The sequence below is a fragment of the Diorhabda carinulata genome, chromosome 4, assembly GCF_026250575.1.
Source record: "Diorhabda carinulata isolate Delta chromosome 4, icDioCari1.1, whole genome shotgun sequence".
Taxonomy (NCBI): Eukaryota; Metazoa; Arthropoda; class Insecta; order Coleoptera; family Chrysomelidae; genus Diorhabda; species Diorhabda carinulata.
The window spans coordinates 22,975,743-22,988,745 of record NC_079463.1 but is presented as its reverse complement, the minus strand read 5'-3'; the positions used below and the strand labels follow the sequence as shown (position 1 = coordinate 22,988,745).

At 31.3% G+C, this 13,003-nt stretch overlaps 1 protein-coding gene across 1 annotated transcript; it reads left to right on the top strand.

The window, feature by feature from the left end:
* Positions 1-11,364, top strand: LOC130892358 (required for meiotic nuclear division protein 1 homolog). Its single transcript, XM_057797749.1, has 5 exons — positions 1-776; positions 2,198-2,342; positions 2,456-2,635; positions 5,170-5,356; positions 11,075-11,364. The coding sequence occupies exons 1-5, from the start codon at positions 317-319 to the stop codon at positions 11,234-11,236; spliced, it is 1,134 nt and encodes a 377-aa protein (XP_057653732.1). The 5' UTR covers positions 1-316; the 3' UTR covers positions 11,237-11,364.
* Positions 11,365-13,003: the final 1,639 nt, after the last annotated feature.

Below are 13,003 nucleotides of genomic sequence, written 5' to 3'. Positions count from 1 at the left end.
TCACTTTTATATTGTGATGAAATCATGTCTAAAGCATTGCTAGCCACTCATAGATAACGAGAGCTTTTCTACAATAGTGAATAAGTGACAGTGCCGTTGCGTTATAAATATTACAACTACCAACTGAATATGTATTTGTCAAATTATTATAGGTCTGTCATTTCCAAATGTAATTTCTATTCATATAAGAATTATTAGCGGGGGGATAGTTTTTTAAACCTCTAATCTGATAATGAAGTGATAAACTAAACATTGGATGAATAATTCTGTTAAAAATAAGAAGAAGAAATCGAGCTAAGAGTATTTTGAATTAAATATGTTCAAAACTGTAAAATTTTGTTTAATTAGCCTCTCGAGGCATAATCAATTACAGGTAATTAGAAATCTTTGTAATAAATCAAATTTATTCCAAAATATTCTTATTCCCAATATACAAGTGAATTCAAATTTTAATAGCAGTAGTGTTGATTTTAATTTAACAAATACTAATGTACCTAAACCATTAAGTGTACATGATACAATTACTTCAATTCAACTCAAAAAGAGGGTAATTAGAAAGAAAAAATCTTTAGAAGAGGAAGAGAAGAAACCTGGTAATTATAACGTTGTAGCATTTGCAACTGCCGAAGAATACAATTTAGAAAATTTATTCAATGGCTTAGTCAAACAAAATTTATATGAGGTTAAAAAGATAGATAATAATTCAGATGCTCTACATGCAACAGCCAAATATAAAGTTGATAGAGAACAGAGAGAAATATTTTTTTTCAGAGATGGTGAGTATTTTTTATTGCATTTAGTATTTGCTTTCTCTTTGGTAGTTAAATGCAAACTAGTTCTCTTTCATTTCCACTACAAAAATTTTCTCGAAGTTTTCATGTATTCATTGTAACAAATATGCAACATTAGGCAATTGTTTAAACTGAAAATATTTTATGATTGAAAACTTACTTATTTAATCCTGAAGACTTTCTACCTTGTCAGGTGTAAGGCATACAGGAGTTGAGTCATTACGTGGGCTCCCTTTCCCACAGCAGTTTCCATTCTTTCTATTTTTTGTGAGTTTGTGTTTCATGTATATTCAGTATTAATCATTCCTCTCACATTCTTATAACATGGCCAAATCATCTTAATTGTCTTTTGATTTTGTTTTCAATTGATTTTAAATTCAATTTTATCTTATAGTCTTATTCTTATTTTGTCATGTCTTGTTTTATTATCTATTTTTCTTAGAAATCTCATTTCCTTTTTAAGCTAGAAACTGTTTCTTGATTGCATTGAATAATCTTCCAGCTGCGCCAGTTTTCACATTTACCATTTATTCCAATCTTCCATCTTATGTTAGTATCATGCCAAGTTATTTTAAGCTTTTGATCTATTCTATTTTTGATTTTTTAATTTTATCTTATGTGTCTTCTCCTTTTGGCTTATTATCATCAACTCAGTTCTGTGTTAGTTTATTTTCATATTCATTACCTGTCATTGTATGTTTTTAAGTTTGAATTCTGCCATTATCACCATGACATCTGCATATAGAATCTCTGATATTTTAATGTCTTCAATTTTTCAATATCCGATTTTATACTGTCTAATTTGCCTCATTGTTCTTTTTCTTTCTTCATCCAACCCTATGGTGAATAATAATGGGCTTAGAACATTTCCTTCCTTTACTCCTTTTGTTGTTTCGAACCTATTAGATACCTCTTGCCTAAGTCTGACATGGTTTTTCATTTATTTATATAAAGCTTTTACTCAGTTTATTAATTTTTGTTCTATACCTCTATTCTTCGATTTTCTATATGTCACAAAGTATATCTTGTCTTCTGCTTTTTCAGTTATTTATCCAATTATGAAGTTTGCATCTGTTGCTCTTCTGTTTGCTCTAAATCTTTGTTGTGAGTTTTCTATGGTTCTTTCTAGAGCAATTATACCCATTTGCCAATCTTTAGCACTTCACGTGTCTTACATATTTTATTCAGTATGATTTTTAATGTCTCTGTTATTTCTCTTTCCGCATCAGCTTTTATCATGTCTGTCATTATTTGGTCTATTCCTGGTGCCTTTCCCAGTTTCAGTTTCTGTATTGCCTATTGTATTTCTTTTGAACTTATTTTATCTTTTGTTATTTATCAATTATAAATGAAGTGGAATTTCATTCCAAACTTCTTCGATTCTATTCATTCACTTCATGTTTTAGGTAGTGTTGTATTTTGGAATATTGCGGATCTTGAAAGTAGTAATGTATTGGAGTTTTTGAAGCAATATGAAGAGGACAGCTATTCTGAACGACTGGTTCAGTCGGAATATGAAATAATGAATTATAAATATTTTTCTGCTAACAAGTAAGCTCATTTGTTTTATCTTACGATATTGGATAATATTGTTAAGAAACTAATTTTCTATTTAATTGTCTCCTTCCTTAAACGTTTTCTTGTTGTAAAAAATATCTTTTCAGTAAAACAAGTTGTATAGATAAAGATGGCCACTTCATTCTATCTCCAAGTGAAAATGATTCCACACTAACTAAATACACATTTTCAAATGCAATGATGCTTAGTGTGAAGCTAGGCATATGGGAATCATCATTAGAAAGATACATTGACGAAATTGAATTTGTGACTAATGATTTAAAAGAGTAAGTATGCCCACATTTTAAATAAAGATATTCAGTAAATTTTATTGCTCTTTCACTATAATTATTATTTCTAAAAGTTATGGCAACTTAATTACATGGATAAGTGTTAAACCATTCATTTAATTATTTTAGATTCACAGTTAATATTGATAAAACTGATAAAAACTGATAAAACTAAATGATGTTCAGATGTATACTTAGTCGTATTTTGAATTTTGTAGTGTAAGGAGTGTTCTTCTGCTACAGTTATTAATCATCCTAAAATAAAATCAAACAAAAACAGTGAATAATTAATAATAAGTTATCAGTTATTGACAAAAACCGGGTAATTCTTTAATAAAATATAAAAATGAAGACAATACCTGTGTACCTCCAATCAGAGATGAATGTGGAACAAATATTCAGTGGGACAGAAGCGGTAAAGAAAAAACCAAACTATTTGCTGATCATTTAGAACAAGTATTTACTCCAAAAGATGACGAACCAAACATTCGATTGGAAAGTACCTGGTCCGGACAAAATAACCCCAACTTCCAATCAAAGTTATTGTGGTGATCACTATAAATGCCATTCTAAGATTAAATTAAATTGACAAGGTATGACATAGGGATTTAATCTACAAAATTAAAAATTAGTATTTTTAGCATGGACACCATCACAGGTGCGTTCACCAATAATATTGTCAGAAGTAAACTATGAAAATCCAGCCACAGAATCCATCATCCTCCAAAGACAATTAAATAGCATACAGGCATGGCTAAATAAGTGGAGAATCAAAATGTGTAAAGTTACATTTATATTAAGAAAAGACCAGTGTCCTCCAGTTTCTCACAATTACACATAATTTCCATAAGCTTCCAGCACTAAATATTTATGAATGTATCTCAACCCAAGACTTACATGGAATGAACATATCTTTAAGAAACAAAAATAAAATGGCTTAAGAATGAATGTTTTTTACTGATTACTAGGAAGAAAATCATAACTGGCACTGGAAAACAAACTCCTAATTCACTTTACCAATTTAAAGCTAAATTAGATGTATGGTATCCAGCTATGGGAACATGTCAGTAAATCAAATACAAGTATTATCCAAAGAAGCCAATCCAAAATTCTAGATATGATAACAAACGCCCATTGGTACGTTTCAAACCTGACTCTTCACCAAGTTTTGAAAATCCGCTACATACAAGAAGTAATCATAAATCAAAGTACAAAACTCCACAATAGACAAGAACTGTACATCAATCCCTCACTCCATCCTCTCTTAGAACCCCAACCAGACATATGACTCATAAGAAACTGGCGCATTGACCTGAAAGATGGTTGAAGAGGTCCTATCACTGGAGATGATCTATCACGCTATTACGAGCTTAACAGAGCACATGCCAACCGATTAGTTTATAAGAACTATTGTAATGTTTTAATTGCTAATAAAAGAAAATTAATAAAAAAAGGATGTACCTAACCCAGAAAAACATAACACAAAAGGCTGGAAAATTGGAAGAAATTTAAAAGAAATTGCCCGGCTCTTAAAAGAAATTGCCTAAATCTTCTGAAATCATTGAAGATGAGAATCAACAACCATCAGAGTTTGGTTTACAATTTTTCACGAAAGCTGATAAAAAGCAAAAAAGGACATATGTGAAAACAAATTCTATGTATCATTGTCTAAAATTGATACTACACACAATATACAAACATATCGAAGAGGATTTCATCCTGAAATTTGCAAAAAGTTGAAATTTAATACTAGCTTTACAACTTGTATAATTTTGTCCTACCACTACTGAAAGCAAACTGAAATATTTGAAAATATCTTTCAATTATAAATTAAGATTTTTTGACCAGCTAGGCTGCTCTAACCCCTAACATTCTGAGTTATTTGAAAAAGAATCTATACAAACAAGAGTAGTTTCCAAAATCTAAAAAAATGGGAATAATTATAATGGCCAACCATTTAGAAAAGAATTCCAAATATTATTAGATTAGTGTGAAATGGAAATTTTTAATTGAAGAAATTGGGTACATTAGGGCATTTCTGATTTGAATAAATTGTTATTATTATTTTTTGTAATTATGGCACATTACTCATGTTGAATTGAGAAATAAATGATTTTGTTATGTATATTAATTACAAATTGTTGATAACGCATAAGTTATCTATTTATTATGTACTAGTTTATTATTTCAAGTAAATTTTCTTGATTTGAAATTATAAAAAAGAAAAACTATTTTACTTTTGAATATAATTTATCAATTTTTACATACTATGTGACTGAAAATTTTTAATATCTGAAGCTGCCATTTGAGTTTTACATCATGTAAAACTTTTTATGAAAAATAACTTTGTAATATAAATAATATAGTTTCCCATTTGCTGCGAAATTGAGTAGACATACTGTACTGAATTGACATTTCAATTGCAATAAAAAAACTTGAGTTAATTAAAAAAAAAAATTTCAATTTTACTAAAATCTACTATAACTATTGCACTGAACTTTATAATTGAAACCATTCAAATTTTTTTGCAGTGGAAAAATTACTAAGTTATCAAGACAGGGTGTCCTTAAAAAACAAGGAGAACTGTTTGCACTAAGACATTATTTAAATTTGAGCTCCGATGCTTTGGACACACCAGATTTTTATTGGGACAATGAAGAATTGGAAAATTTGTATAATCAAGTATGCAACTATTTTTGTATCAACAAAAGATCCAAAGTAAGTCACATGATGTTTAAAGCTGTCTTTATACTTTTAAGTAGAAATTCGCCCACTTCACCCACTTTGTTTTATTCATTGTAAAAATATCTCAAGTAATAAAAGCGTTAATAACTGATATGATTTTAACATATAGAGTGCCAAAAAATGGTGATTGCATGCATAAAATTATTTTTGGTAATTCCTATAACACAATTTTTTTCAATCCAACCACAGGGTATAGGTTGAATAGAGTTGCCAACTATACTGTTTTAAATAGTATTATACTATTTTCATTAAATTATCGTTTTTACTGTGGAACAAAAATAAAGTGTACAAAATACTGTTTGCAATATCAAAACGTTATTATGTTTTGTACTTAGACGGTCACACAAATATGTTTTTATTTAGTCAGAGGTTGCTCACGGCTCAGTGCAGCGCAGTCACCAACAAATCACACTGAGTTTCTGAACGAATCTGTCAATATCAAATATTTAAAACTGCCACTCACTAACAGACACGTGAGTAAGTTCGTTCTCAGAACATAATATTTTTTCGCGTCATTGAAGTCTTTGTCACATTTGATCATTTTGAGAAAATTGTAGATAATCTAAATTTGTATTGCTATTCAGAATTAACAAATTTTGAAGTAATTTATGAAAAAATATCAAAGACAAAGACTTTCTTGAAATGACTATTGGCCAAAAGTGGAGCAATTTATTGGTATAGTATTTCCAATACCAATTGCCGACAACTTTGTTTGATCTACCATAGACGTAGATTAGGAAATTATTCATTAAAAGGCAATCGAATGATTATAAATTTGACGGCATTATATTCATCTAGGTGGTAACTAAGCATTCTTACTTGTTCTAACTGCATAAAATCCTGAACACACTCTTTACACCAACACTCACGATTATTACACTATCTGACGCGCATTTCGATAACAAAATCATCGCCTTCAAAGTTGACAGATGAACTGGCAGATAACTTGGTTATCGAAACGCGCGCCAAACAGTCTAATGGGGGTGTGAACAGTATGTTCAGTATAAATATCATCTATGGTTCCAGAAATTCCAACTTAGTTGTAAAAAATAAAACATTTATCTATATCTGTGCTAGTCTATATCTGTCGCATACAATTATTTAAATGGTTTTGTGAGAAAATTTTAGTTAAATATATTTGAATCGGTTTTTTTAAACGGTCGTAAGTCCATTTTTTTTTTTCGATTTTCAGGTTTTGGTGGTTTTGTAGTCTAAACATCAGAATACATCGATTTTTGCTAAAAGGGCGATTTTATCACGAGTGGAAATGGATCAAATCAGCATTTTAATTTTTTGGTTTATTTTAAAAGTCCAAAAGAGTTTTTTTTTAAAGGCGTAATTCCACTTTCTGTATGGATTCTGTTTTTTGATTTATTGGCTTTCGCCTGTTATCTGCAGTCAACTGTTACTGCTCATTATTGTCTATTGTTATTATAACCTCCAAAATATTGTAATGAATGTAGTCTTTTTAGACGACACAACATTATTCTTGTTCCACGAGATTGTAGCACGAAAAAGCCCCAATGAGATTTGCTCTTTTCTTGATGAATACCTAAAATTAGTACCAGGCCAATACTTTGAGCTTCGTCTGTTCAGTGATAACTGTTCAGGCCAAAACAAAAACCAAGCGATGTCAAGGTTCTGCTTATACCTTATACATTTTTGATGCTCATGATATAACTGACATAATTTTGCAAAACTCATCACGGTTTAATAAGTTCACTGTTCATAAGGTTACATCATCTGACATAGTTTTAGATTTAAAAAAATGGCAAAATAAGTTTTATAAAAAATTGTGTAATCACAAAAAACAAAAGGAAAAAACACAGTTAAGAAGGATAAAATGTACTTTCAGATTAGTACTCTCTTTATTAGTCCATTTATTATATACATTTACATTTGGAAATGCAAATGAACCGAGCAAGCCAAATTTTTTATATTACGTGGGGGAGGGGGGTTTAGAAAAGCTTAAGTTCAAATTGTCGACCAAAATAACCTGAGTTTTCCGCCATCTTGAAAAAAGGGTTAAATTCAGTTTTTTTCATCATAACTCTGCTCTCCGTTGAGATACGAAAATTTTATGCAATACTTTTTTGTTGCTCTTTGTACGATCTTCAATTAAGGTCCTATACATTTTTCACGTACCGATAATTATTATCGAGATATCGATAAAAAACCATAAATTTGAGGAGAAAAAATTGTTTTTCGCTATTTCCCACAAATTTGTTTTTTTTATTTTCGAGAAAAGTTACGACATGTAGCGCGACCTTTGACAATTTGAACTTAAGCTTTTCTAAAGCCCCCCCCCCCACGTAATATCCAAAATTTGGGTTTCTCGATTCATTTGCATTTCTAACCCGTTTTCTCCAACGTAATGACTGGACAATATGTTCGTTTATGAATCTGAGTTGAAAGGATGTGTTAAAGCCTACCCTATAATAAATGGTATTATTCATCACAACTTTTTACTGGTTAAGACAAAAGCAGATACTCTCACCTTCGATTAAGGCTTACCAAGGTCGAGTGCCAATAAAAACTGCAAAGATGTAGGATATTAAAAAACTGAGAATTCAGACGAGAATCGGAGATTTTTCGAAGAAATTTATGACAGGTGACAGATCTCAAGAGATTACCAACGATTTCGAGGTTGAAGAAACCAACTATAACCCATAAATCAGAAATATGGCCTCAAAATAACATATTTGATTTTTTTCCTCTTTTAAACTCATTTAAGTAATGTTACTATGTTTTTAGTACTTTGTAAATATTGTCTTACGTTAAAAATAACAGTTTTTACTTGAAATTTAATGGTTTGTCATCACCTTGAAACTTGATTTTTTTTAAAAGGGCTACAGTCACATTTTTAGAGCTATATAACTAAATTATGGATATAGATACAAGTGTAAAATTTTGAATCCTGTTGTAAATTGAATTTCTTCACATGTTGACATTTTTTTAAAAAAAATTTAAGTGAAATATCTTGATTTGAACAGTTTTTTTAGTTTTTCGAAAGTTTACTTTCTTGGACTTACTCCCGTTTCTAAAAAACCGATTCATTCGTGTTTACTTTCACAATTTCTCAAAAGCATGTATATTTGAGGGTGCAATTATGGTTAGATTTTCAACCTTGGAAAAGAGACAATGCAATATTCCTTAAGAAAAAAAATTATACCAAACTTGTCTTGAGTGATACATGTTGAACATACGTGCTATATTAACCTGTTGTATCTAAAAAAAATACTGTTGAGTCCGGCTAATCCGAACTAATTGGGACCGAACACTTTTCGGATCAGCTGATTGTTCGGTTTAACCGAAATAACTAAAATAATAAAAGAATGCAATTTAACGTGTCCGTAGAGTTAAAATATGAACGACCAATACATTAAACACAGTTTCAATAATCTATTTACTAAAGCAAACAACCTAAATCTATTCCGATTTTGTTTGTGCAGCGTTCAGTCACCTGTGGAATCGCGCGTGTTGTGTAAATGATAAGATACAGTACTGTAGAGTTTTGAAGTGTGAAAGGAAAGCGAAATGGCTACTAAACGTAAACCTTAACTCTTAAAGTCAAACTGGAAACATTAAAACGTTTGGATAGCGATAAAAGTGTCATAAAACTAGCAAAATAGTTAAACTTTAGCATAGCAACAATGTGTGACTGAAAAAAAAAACCGTGCGAAGCTTCAATAATATCGCATAACGTCTTCCGAGGCAACTTTTGAAAATCGGCAAATAGCACGGCGGTCCAGTATGACAAAGTTGACAAAACATTTTTTCTATGGTTCTCCCCTTTAAGTGGATCTATTGTACAGGAAAACGCTGTGCAGTTTGCAGACATGTTATTAAATGTTGAAAATTCATTTACGGTCAGCACCGGATGGTTTGACCTATGGAAAAAGCACCATTGTATACGCTAGTTAACTATAATTGGAGAACAGCTTTATTCCGATCATGCTGTGGCGTAGGAGTACCTTGCTACATTTGACAATTTGATAGCTAATGGAAATTAGCTATCAATGGATATATGGAATCAATGGATATCAATCAAATGGAAATTAATGGAAATGGAACAAATTAATGGCGCCGACGAAACCGGCTTCAATCTTAGAGCTCTGCCAACAAAAATCTTAGCTTCCAAAGCAAAAACTCGTGCTACTGGTTTTAAGATGAGTAATGACCAATTAACATTAATAACTTGTAATCATAAACTTCCTCTTATGATAAAAGGCAAAGCTGCTAAGCCTCGAGCCTTCGAACATATCAACTTGAAGTCACTTCCAGTCTATTATCTTCTTCTCATGCCGTCTTCTCATTGAAGGTTGGCGACCACGTTTTTAAATGCGTCTCAGTCCTTCACAATATGAAACAATTCTCCGACGCTGAGATTTATCCATTCTTTTATGTTACGGAGCTAGGATTTCTTCTTCCTGTCGATGCCTTTCTTTCCCTCTACCCAGCATTATTTTCTGTAGCAGTAGGTATTTGTCGTTGCGATGTGTCCTATGTAAGATGTTTTTCTCATCTTAATAATTGTGAACAGCTTTCTATTGCGACCAATGCGTCTTAGTACTTCGTCGTTGGTGATTCTTTCAGTCCAGGGTATCTTCAGGATGCGTATATAGAGCCACATTTCAAATGCCTCAAGTTTTTTTATCATTTGAGCTTTCAAGGTCTATGTTTCCACTCTGTACAGCAGTACTGACCACACATAACATTCCATGAATCCTATTCTGACGTGGAGGTTTAGATTTCTGTTTGCAAACTTGACAAATGCCTTTCGAGACATATCAATTCTGATCTCGATTTCTTCGCCTGGATCCATTTGAGCGTTTATGAATCTATTATAGACTCCAGAAAAGAGGCTGGATGGATGGCAAAAAATTCAAAGAATCTTTCATGATAAATTCGTGCCTTTTGTTAAACTGTTTAGTAAGGATCTACTCCTACGTGCTATCCTTTTGATCGACAATACCCATCCAGAACTTCCTTGCGGTGAGATAAAGGCAACCTTTTTACTACCAAATGCGACACCTTTACTACAGCTAATGAACTAGGGAGTTTTGCAGATGCTGAAATTGAAGTACCGAAAACGGTTTTTGAAATCTTTATTTGAAGACGATACCATCCCTTTGGTACAAAAGATTAAAGAAACAACCGTAAAGGATGTTGTCTATTGGGCAGATGAGTCTTGGGAAAATGTTACAGTTGAAACAATTAGAATTAGAGAAGAAAGTCTCGCACAATGAGGCAGCAGCTGCTCTTGAACTTGCCATTCACTACTTGGAGCAACAGTTTACTGCCACGCCGCGTTTGTCATGTTCATGAGAAAATGGCGGAACTGTGCGACTAAAAACAGACTGTTAAAGCTGCAACAAATAACGATGAGGGATTTTATGTCCAAAAAGTAACGTTTATTCTTTTTGACTGCATATTTGTTCTTTTGTTTATTGTTTGCATTGTATCAATTTAGTCTGTACTTAATAAACAAACTATTTGTACTTTATTTTCATTTCTTTTTAACATAAAAAACTTCCCGACTGCTTTGTCTACTTTTAATTTTGTAAAATGTATTTTTACATTAGTCCATTTTATGTACTGCATTTACAAACAATTTCTGGAACGTGTTCGGATTAAGCGGAGTGTATATGCCACAAAAAATCAAATCATCTATTTTTTTTTTAATTTCAGGTAATGAACGAGAAGATAAACTACTGCGTGGCACTAATAGAACTTCTTTCATTTCATTTAAGTGATAAGCATCACGAAAGGCTGGAATGGATGATAATAGCCCTTATAGCAGTTGAAGTTGCCTTTGAAATAATACACTATATAGATAAATATGCAAATTGAAATTCCAACTTGTAAAATTAGGCTCGTTGTCACTAATAAGTAGACATGGGTTGTTCAAAATGATTTTTTAATTTTTTGTACATCATTCAAAGGAATGAAATAAAAAAACTTATCGACAGTTTAAACAATCTAAATTATTTAACTATGGATAATGTGTCATCATAAGAAAGTCTTCCCTTTCAAAAGACAGACTTTTGATTTGTAAAAATAAAGTCATTAGTAGCTAATACGTAGTTCAATGTGTTCCTAGTGGACTAGTAAAGAAAAAACAAGTTTTCGAGCCAAATTTTTCTTTACTGAAAAGCTTTAGATCTCAACCTGAAGGTGTCTGCACTTATTAATATTCAAACAGTAAAATGAATTTATACACACTGTCTCTTACTTACACTACACACTATAATAATAAACTTATCATTACTTATATAATTAAATATTCACACTTTTATATTTTATTTAAACTCACGGGTTACTTTTCACTATTTCGTTCCGTTCACTATGACTTTGAGTTATATACTGATTTCTCGCTGCTAAACAACGACGTATTTATATCCAAAATAAGTAGAAAGGCACTGCCACAAATTGGTTGAAGAAAAACAATCGTCACTGCGACAAAAATATTTAAACAAATCGTCATATTCGCTAAACTTTGTGCTCTTCCATCGTAACCGATCAGAACCAGCTTCACGGTCCTTGTCGTGGATGTAACAAGAATTTCCTGGAACTGTAGAAACTGAGTATCGAGCTGTCATTATATATTTGTTTTTGAAAGGTTATACGCATATGCAAACAGCAGCTAGGTACAGTGTATTCAATTAAGACGATGGTTAAAATGTCATGGACGTCCTCAAGGTGGAAATAAGGCAGAATTAGTTGAGAGGCTGGAATCACAATTTTAATGACAAGTAAAACCGCATTCTTCTGTAAATATTTAAAACAAAATTCTGACCACTAAAATTAATTGTAAATTTTTTAGAGTAAAGAACGCAATTCATGTTTAGGACGTTGTGCACATGTTGCTGCAAGTAAACTTTGTATTTAGAATCAAGGATCCAAGAAAAAAGAGGCCCATAAAGCTGACCATCAATATAATCAAGCCAACGATGATAATAATATCGATATAAATAACTCCAAGAAAATTAATATTGATAACACACGAAATGTAGAACAGGAAAAACAAAAAACATTATACTTTGCACGCATAATCCACAAATCTCATTCACTACAATTTTCTTTACTTTTTTTTATTTTAAATTGTATAGAAAACGTTATGTGTATCGTATGTTTATTTGTAAAGTGCCCGAAAAACATGGCGGAAATTGAGAAATGCGCAGAAAATATTTTTAATTTATTTAAAAGGCTATTGATGAAATTTAGAAATAAATCACGTGACTATGAACGTGCCACGATTGTCACTACAGCTGTGACGTCATAATGTAAAAGCTATTTCATAACAGTACAGTTATGGAGTGTAGTGGTAAGGAGAACCATCTCTATGCTACAGAAAGTGTCAAATTCTTTACACTAGGGAGAAATTCACAATAATTAATTAACATTCAGCGTTATCTTAAAGTAGCTTTTCTAGGTTATATTTACAAAATTATTTTGGATTACGTGAATAGTTTAAATTTTGTATACCAATATTTAATTAACGACTATAGTCATTTAAAATTTTTTAACACTGAATACTTCACTCTATCTAAAATAGCGATGAGTGAGAAAGATAAGTTTTAATACGCCTATAAAGAAAATTATTTTGTAGGGGATGAA